The 22241-nt window shown below is 54.6% G+C and overlaps 1 protein-coding gene across 1 annotated transcript in view; it reads left to right on the forward strand.

Moving 5' to 3' along the window:
* The window catches only part of CDH22 (cadherin 22), a 67657-nt gene extending 47997 nt beyond the window's left edge, over positions 1-19660 (forward strand). Inside the window, exons 8-11 of the mRNA XM_032419607.1 lie at positions 8669-8790; positions 8905-9022; positions 14755-15006; positions 17925-19660. Coding sequence (XP_032275498.1) covers positions 8669-8790; positions 8905-9022; positions 14755-15006; positions 17925-18490 — 1058 coding nt within the window. The 3' untranslated portion in view covers positions 18491-19660. The remainder of the gene's footprint in view (positions 1-8668; positions 8791-8904; positions 9023-14754; positions 15007-17924) is intronic.
* The last annotated feature ends 2581 nt before the right edge of the window (positions 19661-22241 follow it).

Below are 22241 nucleotides of genomic sequence, written 5' to 3' on the forward strand. Positions count from 1 at the left end.
CATGGAGCAAATCCACACAGGGTCAGGGCTCCACCCCCAGACCTCCTGCTTCCTAGCAGCCAGCCCGAGCCCCAAGTGCAATGCCAGGGGGTCTGCCTGCCCGTGGCCTCCTGCTGAAGCATCCATTTGGCTTCCTCAGAAACAGAGGATGCTGGTGGGGTCACGGTGGCCCCGCCTGCTCCGGGCGTAACAAACCCGAGGTGACAAGAATCAGAAGGGAAATATTTATACACAGTGGTGGAGCTTGGCGAGCACCTTGGAGAAGGCTGCACTGGGTCGGGAGCCGCCGCCGCTGTCATACTGGATTACCTCAAAGACTCCCCAGCCACTTAGTATGCCGGCTCTCCTCTCCCCGAACTTCTGAGTCATCCATTCTGCCCATGCAAACGCTCCTTCCACTGACATTATCTTTAACGTTTTGTAATCATGAAATATTAATGACCGATATTGAATTTAAAGTACAATTTGTGTCTGAATCCTTCGGTGGAAAGGGCAGTTGTAAAGGGAGTCTTCAAAGAGTTGGGGGTGCGGACTTGGAAGGCCAGTGCTGGGGTGGGGGTTCCAGGGGCTGCATCCGGCCCCCCTCCTCCAGGGTCGTCTGGCCCTAAGCTGGTCTGGAGTGGGGGAGGGGGCAGGTCTCTAGCCACCAGGAATAGCAAAGAGTTAACCAGATTAGCGAGAAGCTTCCCCATCTGGGTCACCCCAGGCCAAGTACGTCTTACAGCACCCTGGTTTTTCCTGCAAACCACGGAGCGCTCGTCATGATTTATATATGTATTTGTGTGAGTATTTGGTTAATCTCTTCTCCCCAGGAAGCTGTACCTTCCACGAGGGGCAGGGTCTTGTCTGCATCTGCGCTATTTATACCAGGCCTGGCACTTAGTAGGCGTGTGTAAATATTTACTGAACGAACGGATAAAGGGGCTGGCCCACCGAGTGAGGAAAGCAGGGTGGCGTGACACGCGAAAACTGGGGTCAGTTGCACCGTTCCCAGCTGTCTGCGCTTGGATGGGTCACTCCCCCTTTCATTGCCTTACTTTTCTCATCTGTAAAATGGCACTGTGTTAGATGGCTGTAAAGATAATAATTTTTTTTAAGATTTTTATTTATTTATTTGAGAAAGAGAGAGCGAGCGAGAGAGAGCAAGCACGAACAGAGGGAGAGGGAGAAGCAGACTCTCCGCTGAGTAGGGAGCCCGACATGGGGCCTGATCCCAGGGCCCTGGGATCATGACCTGAGCTGAAAGCAGACGCTTAACCGACTGAGCCACCCAGACACCCCAAAGATTATAATTTACGATATCTTTACAATAATAGCAGCTTCTGTTTGTTTGAAGCTTACGATGTGCCAGACATCATACTGAATGTTGTATATAAAGCATCTCATGTCATGGACGTTAGAATCTGTGTATGTAAAATGACTAGCATGGTTCCTGACACACGGTACTTGTGATTCATAGCCAGAGAAAAGAATCTGAGGGAAGAAGGAATGTCAGAGATGATGGACTCCAGCCCCCACCCCCACCCTCACTTCGCTGCTGGGGAGACTAAGCCCAAGGAAGGGAAGCAACTGGCCCAAGTCCAGCAGTGAGGCCTTATGACTCCCAGTCCAATGCTCCTTAGGAGGACAAGAGGGATGGGGGTGAGAGCTTGCAGTGGGATGAGACGCAGAGTGCTCAGTTGCCACGAGGACACCCCCTGCTCCCCACATGTCTACCCCCAGCTAGTGTTTCCAGAGGGCCTCTCCTCACCGCCCATCCCGGTCTGGGTGCTGGGATCTGGTGGTAAACAAGGCTTGGCCACTGACCTCGGAGCTCACAGGTAGGCGGGGGAGAGACACATTGACAGCCAGTGACAACACAGAGCGGAAGGGGGCAGTGGGCACTCAGGAGGAGCAGGGAAGGACTTGCCCACCCAGAGGGGAAGGAGGCCAAAAATCTTTCCCAAAGGAGGGGACATCTGAATTGGGTCTCAAAGGCTGAGGAAAGGGAATTTGGGTGCTCGAGGCAGAAAGACTCAGAAGCTCAGCCGTCCACTGGCCATTCTGAGAACGGGGAGACTGGGGCGGGGGCAGAGGCTGGGGTGGGGGACGGCTGGAGCAGGCGAGGTGAGGTGAGCATGCAGACGCTCACTGGTTCTCTACAGGAAGGGCCTTCGATGTCCTCTGAGGAGCCAGACATCTGCTGGAGACAGCAGGGAACCAAGGCAGGTCTTGGAGCAGCAGAGTGACATGGTCAGATGTGCGGGCCCAGTGTTCACTCGGGCTCATGGGTGAACAGGAGGGGGCTGGCCTGGAGCAGGAGGGCACATGGGAGGCTGTGGTGAAGCCTCAGGCTTAGACAGGAGCTGGGGGTGTCAGGGCAGGGCTAGGACGGGCAGGGAAGCTGAGTGTGGTGCCATCTGGGGAAGAGGCTTGGCACAGTCCTGCATGGAAGGGGCTGCTTCAAGAGGCACTGAGCTCCCCATCACCAGAGGTGTGTAAATCAGGCCTGGGCTCCTCTTAGACTGGGTAACTCCCGGAATCCTGTGCCCCCTGAGTACCTAACAGAGGCAGACCGGAATAAAGATTTTGTCATGTCCATGGGGTCTCCAGAGGACAGCCCAGAACATCAGGACCAGCTCAGCCCTAGGAAGGAAAACTTTCTCCCACCCCCCCATTCCAGAGTCCCTGATTCACCCCGAAGTCCTCCTTTACCCTTTGGAGGACTACACAATGCCCCCCAACCCAACAAAGTCGAAGCCTCCAGTCTCCCCTGGGAAGCCAAAGAGATAATCAAAGCCCTGAGAGAGACAGAGAAGGGTGCCCAAACCTCCTGCTCCCACTAAAGGTGAGTGAGGACAGGGCAGGGGGTGCAAGGAGTCCACTTCTGGCAGCCCTGACACCCCTCCCCTGGAGCACCCCCACTTGCTCACCCAACTTGTCTTGGCCGGCGGGTATTGGGATGATAAATCTTCCTGCCCAGCGGGCCAGCTCTAATCAGAGCCTGGTGTTTGGATGCAATTTAATTCTCTCGGGAAGGGGAGGAGCTGGGGGGACTGAAGAAGAGGGTCCGCTCTGCTGCCCACCCTCCACTGCAAGTGAGTGGGAAGGAGGTGCCTTCGAGCTGCCCCCCAAGCTCTCTCCCTCCCCCCCACTCCTGTTCCTTCCCCCTCTCCTTTCCCCACCAGTCCCTCCTTCCTCCCCCCACTTCTCACTCCCACTCTGGTAACCTCCCTTGCCTCCTTCTCTCTGGGCTTCTCTCTCTCTCTCTCCATTTGTTTTACTGATGAGAAAACCTTAGTCCAAGGAGAGAGGCAGGAACAGCATCACATAGCTTGACTCTTGCCCAGATGGAGGGACCCTGGAGGGGGTGCACCCCCCACAGAATTAGTCCACCCGAGGAGGTATTGGTCTCTGCCTGTGGGCTCCCCAGTATCCCAGCATAGTCAGGGATGCCACAGGCAATGAAATCCATTCATTCGACAATCTTTCTTAAGCACCTACTATGCGCCACGCACATAGCAGTAAACAAAATAGAAATTCTGCTTACTTTCTCATGGGGGAGACAAGTGATGAGCAAGTTAAGTAAGTAAAGACATAGCGGGTATGGGGTAAGTGTTATGGAGAGAAAGCAGGGAAGGGGGTGTCTGGTGGGATGGCAAGGGACACATTTAAAGAAGGTCATCAGGGGAGGCTCTCTGAGAAGGCATCTGAGCAAAGATCTGAAGGTGAGAACGGAGCAAACTTGGAGCAGAGCTCAAGAGAGGGGTGAGGGATAAGGCCAGGGAGATAGCTGGAAGATCACGTGCATGTGGGCATGTGGGCATGTAGGACTTGGGCTAATATTCTGATGGCCCGGGACTGAGGCAGTCAGGGAGAGCTTCCAGGAGGAGGCAGAGACATTTGTTAGGACGTTTAGGACGTTGAGGCAAGTGGGACTCTGACGGCTAAAGATGGCAAGAAAGGCAGTACCATCTGATGATTAGAAACTTCCCCTCTGGAACCAGACCCAGGTTCAAGTCCCAGATTGATTAGTTGTTCCCTACGAGACCTTGGGCAAGTTCCTTACCTCTCTGAATGGGTTTCCTCCTCAGTAAAATGTCAATAATACTAGTCTCCACCTCCCACAATCGTTGACAGGAGGAAAGGGGGCAACACAGAGCCTGGCCCACAGTGCATGCCTCGCATGTGTTTGCTGATGTCTTTCTGGGAAGGAGCACGTTCCTAGCAGTGCCCTTAACAGAGCCACCAGGCCAGCTCCCATTTCCTCTTCCCTTCCCAGTGGCCCCCAGCCCTCCAAGCCTAGTTTGGTTGAGATACCAGGTGAGTACCTGCCAGGGGCTGGGGTCTTCCTTGGAAGGGATCCAGAGTCTCATTATCTACAGCCTCCTCTTCTCCTCCCGGGTGTTTGCATAGGCTGTCCCCATTCCCTGGGGGCACTCTTTCCCTCCCATCCCCTTCACCTGATTCCTTCCTAGCTGGATCTCAGCCTAAAGGTCACTTACTCCAGGGAAAACATCCCTGCACCCACCGTGCTCTTGAACTTTTATCTCTTAGCTCTTATCAGAGTCTGGAGTACTGTCTGTCCCTGCCTCGAGACCGAGAGACCGTATAGGTCTTGCTCACTGTTATGTCCTTGGCACAAAGGAGGCGCTCAATTCATAATCGTCAGCAAAACCCAGCAGCCTCAGCTCCAAACGGCTCAGTCCGATCCCCTGCCCGTTCGTTATACATCGGGGTCTCCGAGGCCCAGAGAAGGTAGGAGACCTGCCCACATTGCACAGCAGTGCTCCTGCCCCCGGTCCAGGCGCCCACTGAACAGCCCACCTCCTCGGCCCCCAGACCCCCAGGGTTTCACCTGCCACCTTCCTGGTTTCCTAGCAAGGTAGCTCAGAGAGGGAGCCCCAGGCCGAAGCACATTAATTTTCATCTAGGAACCGGTTAAGGCTGCAGGCCTGCTCAGCTCTGGGCTGTCAATCAGCCTTCCTCAAGGCTGCATCAATTAGTTTAAAAATATTGAATGCAATTTTGCCTGACACAACATATTGCAGCTACTGCAAAATATAATTTATTTTAGAAGAAGAAATAATTAAACTAATTTGCATGTCAGTCAGCTGAACTGAGATGCCAAGAGGGGGGTTGGGACCCATGAGGGACCCAGCCCTGGGAGAGGGCACCTGCTGCTGGGCGTCGGGGAAGGGCCGCTTGGACCTGGGTCCGAGCAGTAGTTGGTGCTAGATGGACAGATACCCAGGCAGCAGGAGGGCCTACTGGCCTCGGATCTAGACCAAGCACTGGTCGTAGAGGCAGGAGACCCAGGACCCAACCCAGCTCTGCGCTGACTCCCTTGTGGCTCTGGGCAAGGTCCTGGCCCTCTCTAGGCCTCAGTTTTCTCATCTACAAAATGGGTTTAACAAGACCTCCTTTACAGGTTGTTTGAGGATCAAATGAGGTCATAGATAAGAAAATTTGTTATCGATTGGAAAGTCCTGCGCAGGGTGAAGATTAATTAATTGATGGAGTCTTTGTTTTATCCCAGAAACATTTAAGATGGTAAACTTATGAATTAATCATTAGCAGTGATCACAAATGCGGCTAACTGTGATCAGGAGGGGTTTAAAGGAAGTCCACCAGAAGTAAGATAACAGGTTGGACTCCCCCACCTGCCGGTGGTTGGCAACCCCCCGCCACATATTAGATTCCTACAGCCATTAAAAAACCTCAGGGACCACGCCTTGGGCATCAGTGTGTTTCAAAGCCTTCCCAGGCGATTCTAATGTGCAGCCAGGCTGGAGGCCACAGCGATGTCATGGGCACACAGGCTCTGCGGATTGCAGGCCGGCCCCAAATCCAGGGGTCCCTGGGATCAGTTCTGCAGGTGGTAACTAGGCAACATAGAGGCACACACCTTCCCTGCCCGCTCGGCTGCCCCGCCTCTGAGACCCGGGATCCACAGCCATGCCAAAGGGTTCAGGGCTTTCCCAAGAGGTGACCTGTAGCATTTTTAAAAAGGAGGTAAGAGGGGTGCCTGGGTGGCTCAGTCGGTGAAGCGTCTGACTCTTGGTTTCAGCTCAGTTCATGATCTCAGGGTCATGAGATCGAGCCCCACGTCGGACTCTGCACTGGGCGAGGAGCCTGCTTCAGAGTCTCTCTCTCCCTTGGCCCCACCCCCCTCGAAAAAAATAAAAGAGGAGCAGGACAACAACGAAAAGGTAATTATGTGAGGTGAAGGATGTGTTAACTAACCTGATTGTGGGAAACATCCCACAATATATACGCGTATAAAATCAATACATTGCACACCTTATACCACGTTGTCAATCCTATCTCAATAAAGCTAGAAAAAAAAAAAAGCAGCCACAAGAGGCCCAACAGATTGTAAAGGAATGGCTCAATAGTGGGGGTCTCTCCAGCAGTGGACCCGGCCCCCTGCAGCGTGTCCCCCTCAGAGGAGCTGGCCCTGCTCTGGGGTCGCCCTTCTGCATGGCGCATAGGCCCCTGCGCCCCCTCCCTCTGCCTCAGCGGGGAGAGAGGTGCCTGGTCCTGGCAGCGGGCCTCACTCTCCCCACCTCCCCTGCTCCCAAACGCACCCTCCTTCTGTCTGTTTAAGTTCTTCAGCAACAGACTCTTAAAAATAACGGCTTGCCCGGCATTCCCAGTCACGACTCCGATCTCTCGCCCCCCCAGAAAAGCCCCCTCTAATCACTGAAGCTGCAGATCTGGGTGAGCTGAGAAGATAAAGTGCCCCTGGCTAAGGGGAGCTCCAGAGAGGGGCTGGGGTCTGCGTTAATTAAGGACTCATCCCCCTCCTTTCCCTGACCCTAGGAGGTGGCTCCACCTGCCTCCGGATCCCATTTCTCCTTATCAACACACAAGCAGCTGCGGGCCACGGCGGCCCTGATCAGAGAAAGAGGCAGCCCCACTCCCCCCAGAACTCATGGGGTTCCTGGCTGCTTGGAAGCTTCCAGGCTGCCCCCAAAAGAGCTCCCTGCCCGCCAGGTTAGACGCCTAACCACCCTGCTTAGAAGGGGGTGGCTTCCTCTCCCAGTCCTTGAGGTCGCTGGTGGATAGAACTTGTCGGTAACGAACTCATGACTAAGATAGCTGAGAGCAGGGCACCAATGAGCACCCAAGAGGTCCAGGGGACAAGGGGCAGAAAAAGCCAACATTCAAGGTGCTGCTCAGACAGGCCAGGCTGGGACAAGGTATCCTTCAATCACTTGATGTCATTGCTGAAAGGACCCTTAAGGATGTCTGTTTATTTAACAAATCCTTAGATAGCACTTGCTATGTGTTATATACACAGTTTAAAAATGCTCTGCAGATAGGAACTCAATCTTTCCTCTTAACCAACCCATTACTAGTAGCTCCATGTTGCTGGTGAGAAAACAGAGGCACCGAGAGGCCAAGTAACCTGGCATAGACCACACAGCTACTAAGTGGCAGAGTTGAGATCAGAACAACTTGCCTTGGAGACTTTACTCTTAATCACCGTGCTCTGTTCATTTTCCAGATGTGGAAAGGGATATCAGGGAGGGAGGACCAAACACTGGGTCAAGGACAGAGCCATGCCTGGAACTCAAGCCTCTTTCCGTCCATGTTCTTCCAGGCTTCATTCATTCGTTCAACAAATGTATTAGAACTTACTCTGTGCTGTACCCCACAGTGCTGGAACCCGGGGGTTAATACAGCAGGGACCTTGACCTCAAAGACTTCACAGGTGGGGGTGTCATGGTTTTGCTGAAGACCCTGGCCAAGACCTACATCCAGTGGACTTGTCTTGCCCTCTTAGGATCAGGTCTTAAAAGAGCAGAGGTTTGAGAGCCCCGTTGTCAACTGACCAGTTCTTTAAAGTTTCTCATGCTTTGTTTCTCTTCTGCAATGTGGGGCTAGAAATTGACCCAAGCACAGGATTTCCACATGGATACCTGAAATAATGGATGTGGATGCTCCGGGTGCGTTCTGTGCCCTTGATGGTGATGGGATGTCGAGAATGGGATGCTGGTTGACGGCAGTGGTGATGATCGTGTTGCCCGAGGTGGGAGTGGGGCTAGCTATGTGATGGTGACGTGGGTGTTTCTGGGGGGGTAATGGTAGTAAGGGCGGGGCTGGTAATGGTGTTTGTGGTAGAGAGAGTGATCGCGTGGGTGCTGCTGGCCGTGGTGGTAAGGGCGCTGATAGGGATGGCCTTGGTGTTTGTGATAACAGAGATGAGGAGGGTGGTGCCTTGGAGGGGGCAGTGGGGACACCATCATTCTGATGGCAATGGTCTAATGGCGAAGCCAGCAGGTTGGTGACTGCGAGAGTGGTGAGATTGGTGATAGTGGTACTGGTGGTCATGTTGGTACAAGGACAATGCTAATGAGGGCAGTGGAAACAGGACTGGTGATGGTGATGGCGAAAGTAGCAGTGGTGGGGATGGGGTTGACGATGGTGCCAGGTGGCACTGGGGGTTATGGCGGTGGAGGCGGTGGTGGTCATGCAGGGACGGTGGTGGTGACAGTGACAGCAGTGATGGTGGTGACCCCTTCATGCCCGTTGTCCTCAGTCCTGATCCTGTTCCCTGCCTGGTCAACCCACAGATCTCTCAGTGTGACCCCACTGCCTCGCCTTGTCCTCATGGCAGATGGGGGGTTGTCTAGGTCTCACACTTGATGCCGCTCACCCCGCTCCTGTGCTCTCGCTGCAGACAATCATGCCCAGCTCTCCCGGGCATCCCTAAGAATCCGAATCCTGGATGTGAACGACAATCCCCCAGAGCTGGCCACTCCCTACGAGGCAGCCGTGTGTGAAGACGCAAAGCCAGGACAGGTACGTGGAGGGGCTGGGGACTGGGGGTTCTTGGGACTGGCTGGGACACCCTCTACCCAGGTCCAGTGTGGACTAGGCCTCACATCAGCTCCCTGCCCCATCCTCCCCCTTCAGCTGATCCAGACCATCAGCGTGGTGGACAGAGATGAGCCTCAGGGTGGGCACCGCTTCTATTTCCGCCTGGTGCCCGAAGCTCCCAGCAACCCTCACTTCTCCCTGCTTGACATCCAAGGTGAGTTACCTCTGAACCACCAAATCCTAGGATGCACAAGGGAGGGGCCTAGCCTCCCCTCCCCTTCCCGTATTACCGGTGGAGAGACTGAGGCACCCAGAGGGCCAGTGTTGGGTCCAAGATCACACAGAAAATCTGGGTCAAGCTAGAGCTGTTCCCCAGCCCACTGGCTAAACCCTGAAGAACAAGCCGGGGGCGGGTGGGCGGAGTGGAGAGGGGGCACCCCAAGAGAAGAGAATGGAAAGATACAGAGAGGGAACAGATGAGGAGTGGGTGGGCCAGAGTCCTGGATGGAAAGAGCCCCCTGGTCTAACTGAAGATTGAAATAAGTCACGTGCACACACTCCCACCCTTCAGTTTAAAAAGCGCTGTATCCCACTCCTGTTTCTCTTTGCATCCTCACGGCCACCCTGGGGGGTGATTTCCTTACCCCTCCCCCTATTTTACCCATGATAAAACGGAGACTCTTGGAGGAAAGGGACCCACCCAGGGCCATACGGGGAGTCAGCGGCAGGCTGGGATTCCAACCCACCCCTGTCTCAGATCCAGCGTGCTTCCTGCTTTCGCTCGCTCGCCACCTTGAAAGTGACTGCCCTGCCCAGCCTGAGCTGATCCCACTGTGAGATGTGCCCCAGCAAGTTCCTCAAGAAGCCGAAGTCTGAGCCTTCGAGCACTGAACTGGGGGTGGGGGCTGGGGGTGGGTGGAGGGCGTCAGTGGACTGGGAGTGAGGGCCCTGGGTCCCAGGCCAGGCTCAGCTGGGGGCTCTCTGTACAACCCTAGCAAGGTCTGCACTTCCTAAGCCTCCATTGTGTCATCTGTAAAATGGGGCTGAAAGGGCCTGCCCCCTGAGATGGCTAGGTGGCCCCCCAAGATGAAGGTATATTGTTAGTACCTGGAACACATCATTTCCTGCATTCAGCAATTATTTACTGAAACACTGCTTCTGTATCAGGCACTGTTCTAAGCCCTGAAATACAGTGGCAAACAAGACAAAATCCCTGCCCTCGTGGAGGTGACATCCTGGTGAGGGGAGGTAGAAATTAAACAAGTGAATAATATGTTGGGGATGCTAAGTGGCTGGAGGGTAGATAATGCAATCTCGACAAGAGTCTAGACTTGATTTTGTTCAGTGCTGGGCCCCGAGTGCCTAGAGCAGGGCCTGGCACATAGTGGGTGTTCCATAAAATGTGTTAAACAAAACAGGGGAAAATAAAGCAGAGTAAGAGTAGGAGCTATTTTAAATAAGGGGGCCTGGGAAGCCATCTCTGAAGGAATCAATAGTGAGTATGACTCTAAAGGAAATTAGGGAGTGAGCCATGCTGATAACTGGACCAAGAATGATCCAGGTGGAGGGAACAGCAAGTGCAAAGGCCCTGAGGTGAGAGCAGGCCCAGGATGTTCAAGGAATAGGAGGCCTGCGTGGGTGGAATGAGTGGATACCAGGACTAGGAGATCAGGTCATGTTGGTTCTTTCTGACCCTGGAACAGGTCTGGGATCACCCCCAAGACCCTTACAACCCTTCCCTCCAAAAGGAAGGACCTCAGTGGCCTCTGAAGCCAGACCTTCTGTATTTCCAAGAGTAATATTAAAAATATTTCACAACCAGTGCAGTTCAGATGACCAACCGAAAGGGACACTGACCATAAATAACCTGGAACAGGACCCTGGAGCCCCCACTGTGCCAGGCTTTACCCCCTTAGTGGCTTGATTGTGTCAAAGTTGGGGGTGGGCATGGGGGGAAGGCTGAGGCAGCAGGGAAGGACTTGGGGCTCATAGAGTCAGAGCTATTTAAACCTTTTTGGAAGCATTTCAATATTTTAACAAATGGTAGTACCTTGCCCACGCATTATTCCAGTGGTATCCTGAGTTGGCCCCAGGAGATACAAATAGCCCTGGCTTGACCTCGCCAAGTTCACAAGTCTTTCCAACCCAAGGGGCCTGAAGTTCTGTCCCAACTGCCTCTCTTTGACGGGGAGCCACCAGGAGCTCCCATCCCGCGTGACCCCCTGGAAGGAGCTCCAGGAGCGAGGGTGGCAGCCATGTGTTAAGCTCAGCACAGCCGTGGAAGGGCTCCTCCGCCAGGCCCCTAGCCCCTTCCCACGGCCTGCCAAGCCCCCTCCTCCTCACCATATAAATATCCTGGGTGACAAACAGCTACCCCAACCCATCTGTTTCTTTGTACACATTTGTAGCCAGTTTGGAAACGTGATTTATAAATATTGCTTTTGCAGCCAGGGATTGACACTGATGTATGTCAGGCCAGATGGATGGATACAATGCTTGGGCGCAGTTCCTGCCTGGAAGGGTGGGGAAAGGGGCTGGGGTGACCAGCGGCTTCCCCAGGTGAAGCCAGCCGCTGCCCCGGAGGGCTGCTTGGGAGGTTCAGGGATGATGCCCAGGGATCCCCTTTTGTCGGGTGGAGGAGTGGCACGGACCAGAGCTCTGAGAACATATGCCTCCATGGCCAAAGGCGGCAACTCTGAGAAACAAACATCTCCTCTCCACTCCTCTGTTCTTGCTTGGGAATTTGAGGCTGAGCCAGAGCCAGCCACTCATTTTTCAAATCTGTCTACTTCTCTGTGCCTCTACTCCCACTATCCTCTCACACCTAAAACACACAGTATCTTCCTAACTCATCTTCCACATCCACTCTTGTGCTCTAGATTAGAAACGCCCTTGCATAGAATGGAGGCTCAGCAAGGGCAGGGGCCACGTCTGTCTTGTTCATGCTCTAGCCTCAGGGGCTAAGATAATCCTGACATCCAGAGGGTGTGAATGGATGATTTGTCGTGCTCGGTCTCTTTTGGCTTAAAACCCACCAATCAATGGCTTCCCATTGCTTTTAAGAAAATAACCCCAATTCCTTACTATGGCCTCTAAGACTTTCCATGATGAGCCCCTGCCCCACCCTGCCCCCAGTTTGACCTTGACTCACTCGAGCCATCACCTTCCTCCCTCCAGTCACAAAGGACTGCTTTAGTTCCTTGAGCATATTATGCTTCTTCCAACCTCGAGGCCTTTGCATCGGCTGTCCCCTCTCCTTGAACTCATCATTCAGTACTAGGCAATAATACCACTTCTTCCAAGAAGATCTCCCTGACCTCTCTCAGACTAAGTCAGGTCCTCTGTTAGGTGCTCTTCCTGTACTTTTCCTTCTTAGCACTCACCATGGTTTGTAATTGTAGACTAAATTGTGGGTTTATTCAATTAATATTTGTCCCTCACATTAGAATATAAGCTCACACCCAGGAATATGGTTGGTTTAGCTCCCCACTGTTTTCTCCCTGCGACTAGGATGGTGCCTAGGACATAGTAGTTACTCAATAAAGATTTATTGGATGGCTGGGTGGAGGATGGATGGATGGATATGGGTGGATGGATGGACAGAGGATAGATGGATGGATGGATAGATGGATGGATGGATGGAGGATGGATGGGTGGATGAGGGATGGATGGTTGCATGGAACAGTGGTTGGAGGATGGATGGATGGATGGATGGATGGAAGGATGGATGAGGGATGGATAGATGGATGGATGGATGGATGGATGGATGGATGGATGGTTGAGGGATGGATAGATGGATGATTTGATGGGTGGATGGGAAAAATAGCTATGTCACCAATTCACTGGATAAATTCAGACAAGTCACTTCTCTCTGAACCTCAACTTCCACACATATAAAATGGAAATAATGTCACAACTCTTGATGGTTGGGACAATTAAATATTACTATATATTTAAAGCATCCACACAGTCCTTGATGCCTAGAGAGCTTGTAGTCAGAGCAGAGGAGTCCCACATCATTCCCTTTTCCTCATCTTGCTCTTGAGTCTCCTTTCTTCCCCTTGGGAAGGCAGATATTTTCACAGCCGGGGTTGATTTACCCTTTGACAAGCAGCTGAAGCCAGAGCTTGAGGAGCTGACCTGGGACCACCAGTTACCCCAAAAGTTGCAGTTCATTCAAGTGTCATTCTTCGAGTCTGGCTCGGTGCCAGGGCAGAGACGGGCACACGCTAACCTAACGCCATGTGATAAGCACTGTAGCAGAAATGTGTGTGGCTCCTGCGTAGTCAGAGCGGGGAGGGGGAAGCCGAGAACGGAGGCCACAGGAAGGAGGTGACATTTAGCTGGAGCGTGACAGATGAGGAATTTGCCCAGCAGGAAGGTGGGGACGGTGTTCCCGCTAGCGGGAATGTGGTGAGGAGAGGCAGGGCAGCCTACACGGAGAGCAGGCCTGGGGTGCGGCGCAGGGGACATGGGGATGGGGCGCGACCGAAAGAACCGCCGGCATCTGTGGAGAATTTCCAGGGGCTGGGACCCATTCTAAGGGTTAGGCATGAATTTCACCATAATCCTCACCAATGTGCTACTATTTTCCTCAGTTACAGATGAGAAAACTGAGGTCCAGAGAAGCTAAGTGAGCTCCCGAGCGAGTAAATGTTCGACTCGGCATGATTTTTTTTTTTTTAACATTTTAATGGAGATTTTCAAATGTGTGTAAAAGTAGATAGAATAATATCACAAAACCTCATGATACCATCACATGAGCTTCAACCCATGACCAATCTTGTTTGAGCTGGACCTCTAGTTCGCGTCACAGACGTGCTCAAGGTCACAAGTCAGCTCTTTTCTCCTGCATTGTGTCCACGATTGGGGGAGGCCCGGAACTGAACTGGGTTGACAGGGGCCACAGAGCTGGGGAAGGGACCCAGACTGCTGAAGTCTGAGGGCAGAGAGACTAGCCGGAAGGCTGTGAGGGCAGGAGAAGGACTCAGGAGGGGAGACTGGACGCCCCCCGCAGGAAGGCAGGGCCCCCTTGTGTGGAGCTGGCTGTGAAGGGTGGGGGTAGCAGCCAGCCCGGCTCAGAGTATGAGCCTCCACACTGGCATCAAAATGATGGAGGCTCAGGGGTGGCCTGACCCATACAGGAGAGGGTGGGAGAGGCAGGAAGGGCAGGGGAAAGTGGGCACCACCTGTCACCAAAGCCCATGCTCTGAGACCAGAGAGCCACCTGAGTCCTGCCTAGCATTCCCAGCAGCTGGCTGAAGTGGTGTCATGAGTATGACTTGTGTTAGTTCACTGTCCTCTCTGGTCGCACATGTAGAAAGGAGACCTTGGTGCACGCGGGTCCCCTCATCAGGCCCCAGAGGCCATGCCCCCAGCCCTGCAGGCTCAGCCTCTTAGACTCCCGACAGAAAGCTCCCTCAGCCAAAGCCAGATGCGAGAGAAGACATTCCCAGTCTTCTCCGTGACCCAGGACTTGTTTGGGGCCCAGTAAGCCACAACCCAAGGACCCCAGGACCCCAGAGTCAGGGTGCATCGGGTAGCTGGGGTAGAACAAAAGAAGGCCATTGAGATGAATGAGGGAAAAAAATTAACATAGCCGGGGACAGGACCTTGGCCCAGCTGGGGACAGAATCTTGGAAAAACTGGGGACAGGACCTTGGCACAGCTGGGGACAAAACCTTGGAATAGCTGAAAACAGAATCTTGAGACTGCTGGGAATAGCATCTTGTGACAGCTAAGGACAGAACTGTGGGCTACACGGCTGGGAGCAGGATCGTCAGGCAGCTGGGGGCAGAAGCTGCGGAGATCGGGGAGCAGATCCGTGGGTCACCCAGGAGGCAAGAGCTCGGGGCGGAGGGAGGCAAATCCCGAGGGGGCACCAGGAGGTGGCCGGGACAGGGGAGGCCGAGCCGCCTCACACACCACTCCCTCTTTCTGGAGCAGACAATACGGCCGCGGTGCACACACAGCACCTGGGCTTCAACCGGCAGGAGCAGGACGTGTTCTTCCTGCCCATCCTGGTGGTGGACAGCGGGCCGCCCACGCTGAGCAGCACGGGCACGCTCACCATCCGCATTTGCGGCTGTGACAGCTCGGGGACCATCCAGTCCTGCAACACCACAGCCTTCGTCATGGCCACTTCCCTGAGCCCCGGCGCCCTCATCGCGCTCCTGGTCTGCGTCCTCATCCTGGTCGGTGAGTCCGGCCAGAGCCACGCCCCCGCCCTGCTGGCCTTCACCCTGGGGCCCTGGATGTCCTTCCCGGGAACCCCCGCGGGGGCCTCAGCTTCCCTCTCCCACCAGGAAGGGCGGCCCAAGTGATGTCCGAGCTCTAGCGTGTGGGTCCCATGACAAGTCTTCTAAGAACCGAGCAGCCCCACCACCAATTGCAGAAAATGTCAGCCCCACCTGAGACTCCTTGCATGTTGACCACCCTCTACGTTTTTAAAAACAAGCATATTATTAAAAAAATCTCTCATGTCCACCGTCCTTTTTTATGCTCCATGTAGGACTTTTGGTAAAGTCCTTCTAGTGAAAAAAGGCTCTTGTGTTCCTCACAACCATGTAGCCAGGTGTTTCATCCCCATTTTTCCGAGGAGGAAAGTGAGGCTCGCAGGGGTTAAGTGGCTTACGTAAGGGTACATAGTCTTCCAACTTGAAATCAGGCCTCCTCACCTTGTGTTCCCTTTAACTACGCCACCTGCTATGAATCTCAGCTGGGGCAAAACCCCGGGGGCAGCTGGGGCAAAATCTTAAGACATTTGGGGAGGCAAAATCTACTCTGGTAGCAACCCCATCAGCAGCCAATGGAACCCACAAAGTGTCGCCAGTGAAGAGGTCAAGTTCTAGGAGCTAAGCTGGATTCCAGGGGCCATAAATCCACCCCCCCCCAACCCCGTCGCAGCAGAAAGGCCTCACCTCCGCTCTGGCTGCTGGACTTTAGCGACCAGCCAGAGCTCGGGGAACCCAAGAGTGGTCCAGATTGCAGATACCAGCTCTGCTCAGTTCCCTGGGAGATGTCAGCCGCCTGCCCCCTGCCACTGGCGTGGTGGCCACTGCCCAGCCCACCGAGAACCTGCCAGTGGCCAAGCCGCAACTCCTTGGGTCCCTGCAGAGGCCCTGGGCGGTCTCCTCCTAGCTGCGAGGCCCGGGCCCCTCTTCTCTCCCCTCCCCAGCCCATGGCTCAGAAACCCTTTTTCCAGAGGGTGCACTTTACAGCGGTTTCATTTTCCGAGGCAGTGCAAACAAATTTCTGCCTAATTGCCCACAAACGAAGAAAGTGCACATCAGTGTTCTAAAGGTGACGGGCGGAATCGCTGATCAGGCCTGGCACATCTGTTGCCCGCCGCCCGCACTCCCCACCATCTGCTCTCTCGGGCATCCCCCTCTGCAGCTCCCAGCCTCCGCTCCGAAAGCTGTCCATCCATCTATCCCACTTCTCTCCTGACACCTTCCCTCCCTCCGGACCTGTTCCCGGGCCCCACCCCCCCTCCCTGTCATGTGCCACCTTGTTAGGTCATGGGCTGGAACCTGGCCCCATGGCCCTAGCAGCTGGCTCTGGCCGCTGGCCCGGTTGCAGATGTTAGGAGCAACAAGAAGAATCCAGTGCCTGGCATGGTACCCAGCGTGTGTCTCTCCATCCACCCACTCACCTACCCATTTAATTCTCTCAATGGTTCATCAGCTCCTTATTTATCCATCCAGCGAGTCCCCCCCACAACCCCATGTGCTAAACTATTGCAGGCACTGGGATCCATCCACGAATAAAAAAACCCACAAAGCCCTGAGTAACAGGAAAGTTAGGGTTGCCATCACGGAGATGGGGGAGACTGAGGGCAGGGAAGGGGGAAGATTATTTCAAGGTTAGACGTGTTCAGTGTGAGGACTTGGTCAGCCCAGAGGACTTGTTGAGGAAACTGGAAGGACGATCTAGATTTCAGGGGAGAAGTAAGTCCAAGCTGAAGGCTGAGATGTGGGCATGGTCAGCCTCGAAATGGACTGCAGGATAGCACCCACAGAGGGGTGTGGATAAGGCCCAAGGACCAAATCCAGGGACGGCTGATGTTAAGGGGTCAGACAGGCGAGGAGAAGCCTGTTTAGAAGGTGGAGAATGAGTGATCAGCGAGGCGGGAGGAGGAGAGAATGTGGAGTCCTGGAAGTCAAGCGCAGAAAGCAAAGAAGGAGCGGTGCTCTCATTCTTCATCCTTACACTCACCACGTCTCCATCCACTTCTTCAGTCAGTCATTCACTCAACAAGCACCCTTCAAGGGCTTACTGCCTGCCAGGCACCGAGCTAGGGGAACACTTCCTGGGGCCCCGAGGGGGAGTTTAGAGTGTGTGTTTGGGGTGGGGGAAGCTGTGGTTCACAAACCTGAGCTGCCTGGGCATCACCTGGAGGCTTCATCAAGACAGACTGCCAGTAGATCTAGGACAGGATCCGAGATGTCACATTTCTAGCAAGTTCCCAGGAGATGCCGCTGCTGGTAGTCCAGCAGCTGTGCTCTGAGAACCCGTGTGACAGAGGGAGAAACTCCTCACCAGGGGAGTTTGGAGGTGAAGGCACTGAACCTGACCTGGAGCTCTTGGGGGGGTGCCTCCTGCAGAGGACATCTTGACCTGAGACCCAAAGGGCTAAGAAGGTGCTCAGGACTTCTGGAAGAGACAGAGGAGAGCGAGGGTAAAAGAGAAGTCAGGTTCAAGACATCTTTCATTCCCCCAGCCCCATCTGCCCCTCAACTGCCCCCTTTGCACCCCCCAGAGCCTAGAGACCTCTCAAGTTGTATCTCTTCATAGAGTTGAGGATGGAGACATCAGAGGTTGGGTCCGGCCCCCAACACCCATGAAATCTCTTAACACTGCCGTCAGTACTGCCACCGCAGCCCAGTGGTCTAGCCTCGATTTGCACACCTCCCAAGATGGGTAGCTCACTATCTACCCATCTAGCCAGTGCAGTTCTGACCGTAGGAAACGTCTTTTTGCACAGAAATCTAGGAAATTTGCACCAGCGGTTAGGCTGGGCCAGCATTGCTGTGTGTGAGGGGTGGGGGGTAGGGGTCCCCGGAATGTCCTAGGCAGGCCTCGGCCCTCACTTGCCCCTTCTGTCTCCCACACAGTGCTGGTGCTGCTGATCCTCACCCTCAGGCGCCACCACAAGAGCCACCTGAGCTCCGACGAGGACGAGGACATGCGGGACAACGTCATCAAATACAACGACGAGGGCGGCGGCGAGCAGGACACCGAGGCCTACGACATGTCGGCGCTGCGGAGCCTTTACGACTTCGGCGGCGAGCTCAAGGGCGGCGACGGGGGCGGCGGCGGCGGGGGCCCGAGCGGGAGCGGGGGCGCGGGCAGCCCCCCGCAGGCCCGCCTGCCCTCAGAGCGCCACTCGCTCCCGCAGGGGCCACCGAGCCCCGAGCCGGACTTCTCGGTGTTCAGGGACTTCATCAGCCGCAAGGTGGCGCTGGCGGACGGGGACCTGTCAGTGCCGCCCTACGACGCCTTCCAGACCTACGCCTTCGAGGGCGCGGACTCGCCGGCCGCCTCGCTCAGCTCGCTGCACAGCGGTTCTTCGGGCTCCGAGCAGGACTTCGCTTATCTCAGCGGCTGGGGCCCGCGCTTCCGGCCCCTGGCCGCGCTCTACGCGGGCCACCGCGCGGACGACGAGGCCCAGGCCTCCTAGCCTACCACCCGCCACCCCCCTCCTCGCCCTGCCGTCGGGGCGCGCCTCCCGGCCCACCCAGGGCCCGACGGGGCCCCAGGACGAAGCATTTCCCCGGCTCACCCCCTTCCCCAGCCCTCCCACCCTCCGAGGGCAGCCGGACAGGAGGGGGACTTGTAGGGGGATGGACTCCCCGACGCACCTCCCCACGCCCTGCCCCGGGGTGGGGTGATGCGTGGTGCAGCTTTCGCCCAGACGTGCTGGAATTACCAGCAACGTCATTAAAACTGCAATGGGACCGGGCACTGCGTGGCTCTTGGGATAGAGGGGGAGATGGCGCGGCGTTGCTGTGTGAAGGGGCGGGTTACCCACTCCCGGCTGGGGGAAGAACTCTGGAGGGAGGGTGCTGCTGAGGTGTCCCCCCCTCCCAGGTCTCCCCCATCGGAGTTAAGAGAGAAGGAAGGCTGTTCATTTACTAAGCGCCTACTGTGTGCTGGGACACTGTACAGAGACCATCTTAGTCGTCACGGAAACCATGAGGTGGGGCCCTGCAGGCAGCAGATGGAGAAGGCCATCCAGAGAAGTGGCTGTGGCCCGTCCAAGGACACCTAGCCAGAACAGTGGAGCCTCTGGTACTGACTTCCCAGCTGCCTGGCCTTGGGCAAGTTACCTCACTTCTCTGGGCCTCACTTCCCTCGTGTGTCACATGAGGCTCATAACAGAACCTACCTCGAAGAGTTGTGAGGACAAAAAGCAGTCATGTGTCATGTGGTTAGGACAGAGCCTGGCACATAGTAGGTGTTCAATAAATGTTAGCCTTTGATACTATGGTTATTTTTGTCATTATCAGAAGCCCGCCGGCCGGGCTCTCTCCCTCACCCAGTCGCTCTCCCCTTCTCCCAACATCTCCAACGGAGAAGGAAATGGCCCCAATTGTCAGCTCTGTTCCTGCCCAGAGTAGGAGATAGGGACATTCCCAGTGACTGTGGAGACTTCTGGAGTCTCAGGGGGGACTGGGAGAGGACCCCTGGCAGGGGTGCCAAGAGAGGACAAGCTGGGCAGCTCTGGGACTGGGGTGACGTGGGAGGGTTGGCAGCAGATGGAGGGGCCGGAAGCCACTGGGCATGATGGGGACCTTATCTGTTTGGTCTGGGAGCCCATCAGTCTCCCCGTCCATGGATCCTCCCCAAGTTAAGAACTTCAGGGTTAAGTTGTCTTCAAGAGCCTCCAGCTCTAAAACCCTTTGATGACAAGATATAAATCAGTTGTCCTCCCAGCCCACCCCTAAGTGAGTCATTCATTCCGCATTGATCAGCTGTGAATTCCCGCTCCTGCTAGCTGGGCAGCCTTCATCAAGGTCCTCAACTGCTGAAGCCTCAGTTTACTCATCTGTAAAATGGGGCTAATGATACTCCCTCCCTTAAAGGGTTGTTAAGAGGCTTCAAGGAGATAATGCATGTTAAGCTCTGATCCCAGTGCCTTCCTGACGCATTGAAAATGCTTAATGGATGCTCATTAGCTTTATTTTTATTTATTTACTTATTTATTTTTACTCTCCCAGGGATCATTCATTGATTCCCTCCACATTTGCCAAGGTCCACTGTGACAGATCCAGAGATGGTCATTATGCCCGAGTGCCTTACCTGTATTATTTCATCTAAATTAGATACTGTCAGCCCCACTTCACAGGTGAGGAAACTGAAGCCCAGAAGGTAGTAACGCACCCAACGTTAACACAGGTCGGAAGTACTTCCTGCCTTCCAGCAACTCAAGGCCCCAGAGGGCTGGGCGTGATGGGCAGAAGCAGCCAATAATAATGCACTTGATAAGAGTTGTAGCAGAACTAACAGAACAAGGTCCTGAAAACACTGAAGAAAGATTGAATAATTTATGGAGGGCTTCCCAGAGGAGGTGACTCCAGCTGCATCTTGAAGAATGAGATGTATGAGATGACCAAGCAAGCAAGAGCATTCCATGCAGAGAGAAAAGCATCTGCAAAGGCAGGGGGAGGGGAGAGGCCAGAAGCCTGTGGTGGCTTTAGGGACCGTGTGTGGTCCCAGGGGCTGGATCACTGGGTGGAGCAATGGTGAGATGTGAGGCAGGGAAGGCTGGTTGGAGGCAGGTGGAGAAAGAACTCGAAGGCCAAGCCAAGGAACTGGATGCTTTGCTGCACTTGAGCACGTATCCTGATGGCAGGTATATGGGCCGAGCAAGGTAGTCCCAAATGGGGTGACATTAGGACCCTCATCCCGTGTAGGACGCTTGGTCCATGTTCCTGTATCTATCGCTTCTACAAGTGGGCATGGTAACTCGGGGACCCTTGGGGAGACATGTGGTCCCCTCTCTCATTGCATGTGCTCAGCTGTCACATACAGAATCCCAGTGACATTTCTCAGATTGGTTTTTGCTCTCTCCATTGTAGAGGGGAAACAGATCCAGAGGAGTAAAGTGACTGGCTCAAGGTCACCCAGCTGGTCTAGGACAGAGCTGGGACAACACAGGACCCCTAATTCCAAGTCTCTGTTCTTTCCACATATGCCGGTTGCCTTGACAGATTCTGCCCCTGCAGAGAAGGAGGGTACAGTCAGTTTACCTGTCCAGAGGGACGTACAAACGTGGAGTCACAAGCATCCTTGAACATCTTCCAAATCGCTCACATGGGGAGTGACTTTCCCAAGGTCACACAGAGTTAAGATCCTGCCAGAAATAAAGAATATTATTCATCTAGATTCACCTTCTGAGCCTCTGGCTCTATACCATTTACCAGCTGTGTGACTTTGGACATGTTATTTACCTTCTCTGTGCTTCTGTTTTCTTATCCATAAAGTGCACATACTCAGAACATCTACTCCATAAGGTGCTCGTGAGGATCAAATGCAGTAATGACCACTGATACCTGATACTTCCGGAGCATCTCCCATGTGCCAGGCACTGCTGCAAGCATATCACGTGAACTAACTCATCTAATCCCACAACCACCCAATAAGTACCCTCATTTTATGGGTGAGGAACTGAGGCACAAAAAGGTTGAGTCCCTTGCCTGAGATCAAATAGCTGATAAAGAGAGATGCCAGGATTTCACCGAGGTGCTCTGGCGCTCGGCCCCTCCCACATCAGCAGCACACACGGTGGGGGGCGCACAGGAAGCGCCGGACACGTGGCCCGGGCGCATCTGATGTTGCCGTCTGTGCCCCGGAGAGCTCGTTCTCCGCTCACTGCTGCGTTGTCCGACCTGTGCGAGTCCTCAGCCTCCTCACGATTTCTTCTCGTTCTGGAGTGGGCCGTGGAGGGAAAGGCCATGCTCCCTCAGTCCCCTCTGCTTCCAACTCCTGTGTCCCCACAGGGCCCTGAGCCAGCCCAAGAGCGAAATTCAGTGAGTCCAGCCCCCGTACTGGGCTCCACCAGGTGTCCACGAACGCCAAGGATGGCAAGCATTTTGTGGGCAACTGTTCTGAGGGTCTGGGGTCACAGAGAAGGGTCTTGTAGTGGAGTACACAGCCTTTGGCCATCTGTCTCTTTCGTTCCCACCAAATTCCCCCAGGAGCTCCAAATCCTCTCCCTGTGCCGAGCAGAGAGCACGGCCTCCCCAGACTCTCCCAGCTCCGGGCTCTAATTGGCCACACCCAACTCTATCAAGGCGCTCAGAAAGCAATGAGCCTTCCATTTACCATGTCTGCCCTCTTTTCAAAGCCTCCGGGAAAATGAAAAGAATTCCCCTTTACTGTCATTGTCTCTGTCACCGTCATCATCACGGGATAAAGGAGGATTCAGG

Source organism: Phoca vitulina, unplaced genomic scaffold (assembly GCF_004348235.1).
Source record: "Phoca vitulina isolate PV1807 unplaced genomic scaffold, GSC_HSeal_1.0 scaffold22, whole genome shotgun sequence".
In the NCBI taxonomy this organism is placed as follows: Eukaryota; Metazoa; Chordata; class Mammalia; order Carnivora; family Phocidae; genus Phoca; species Phoca vitulina.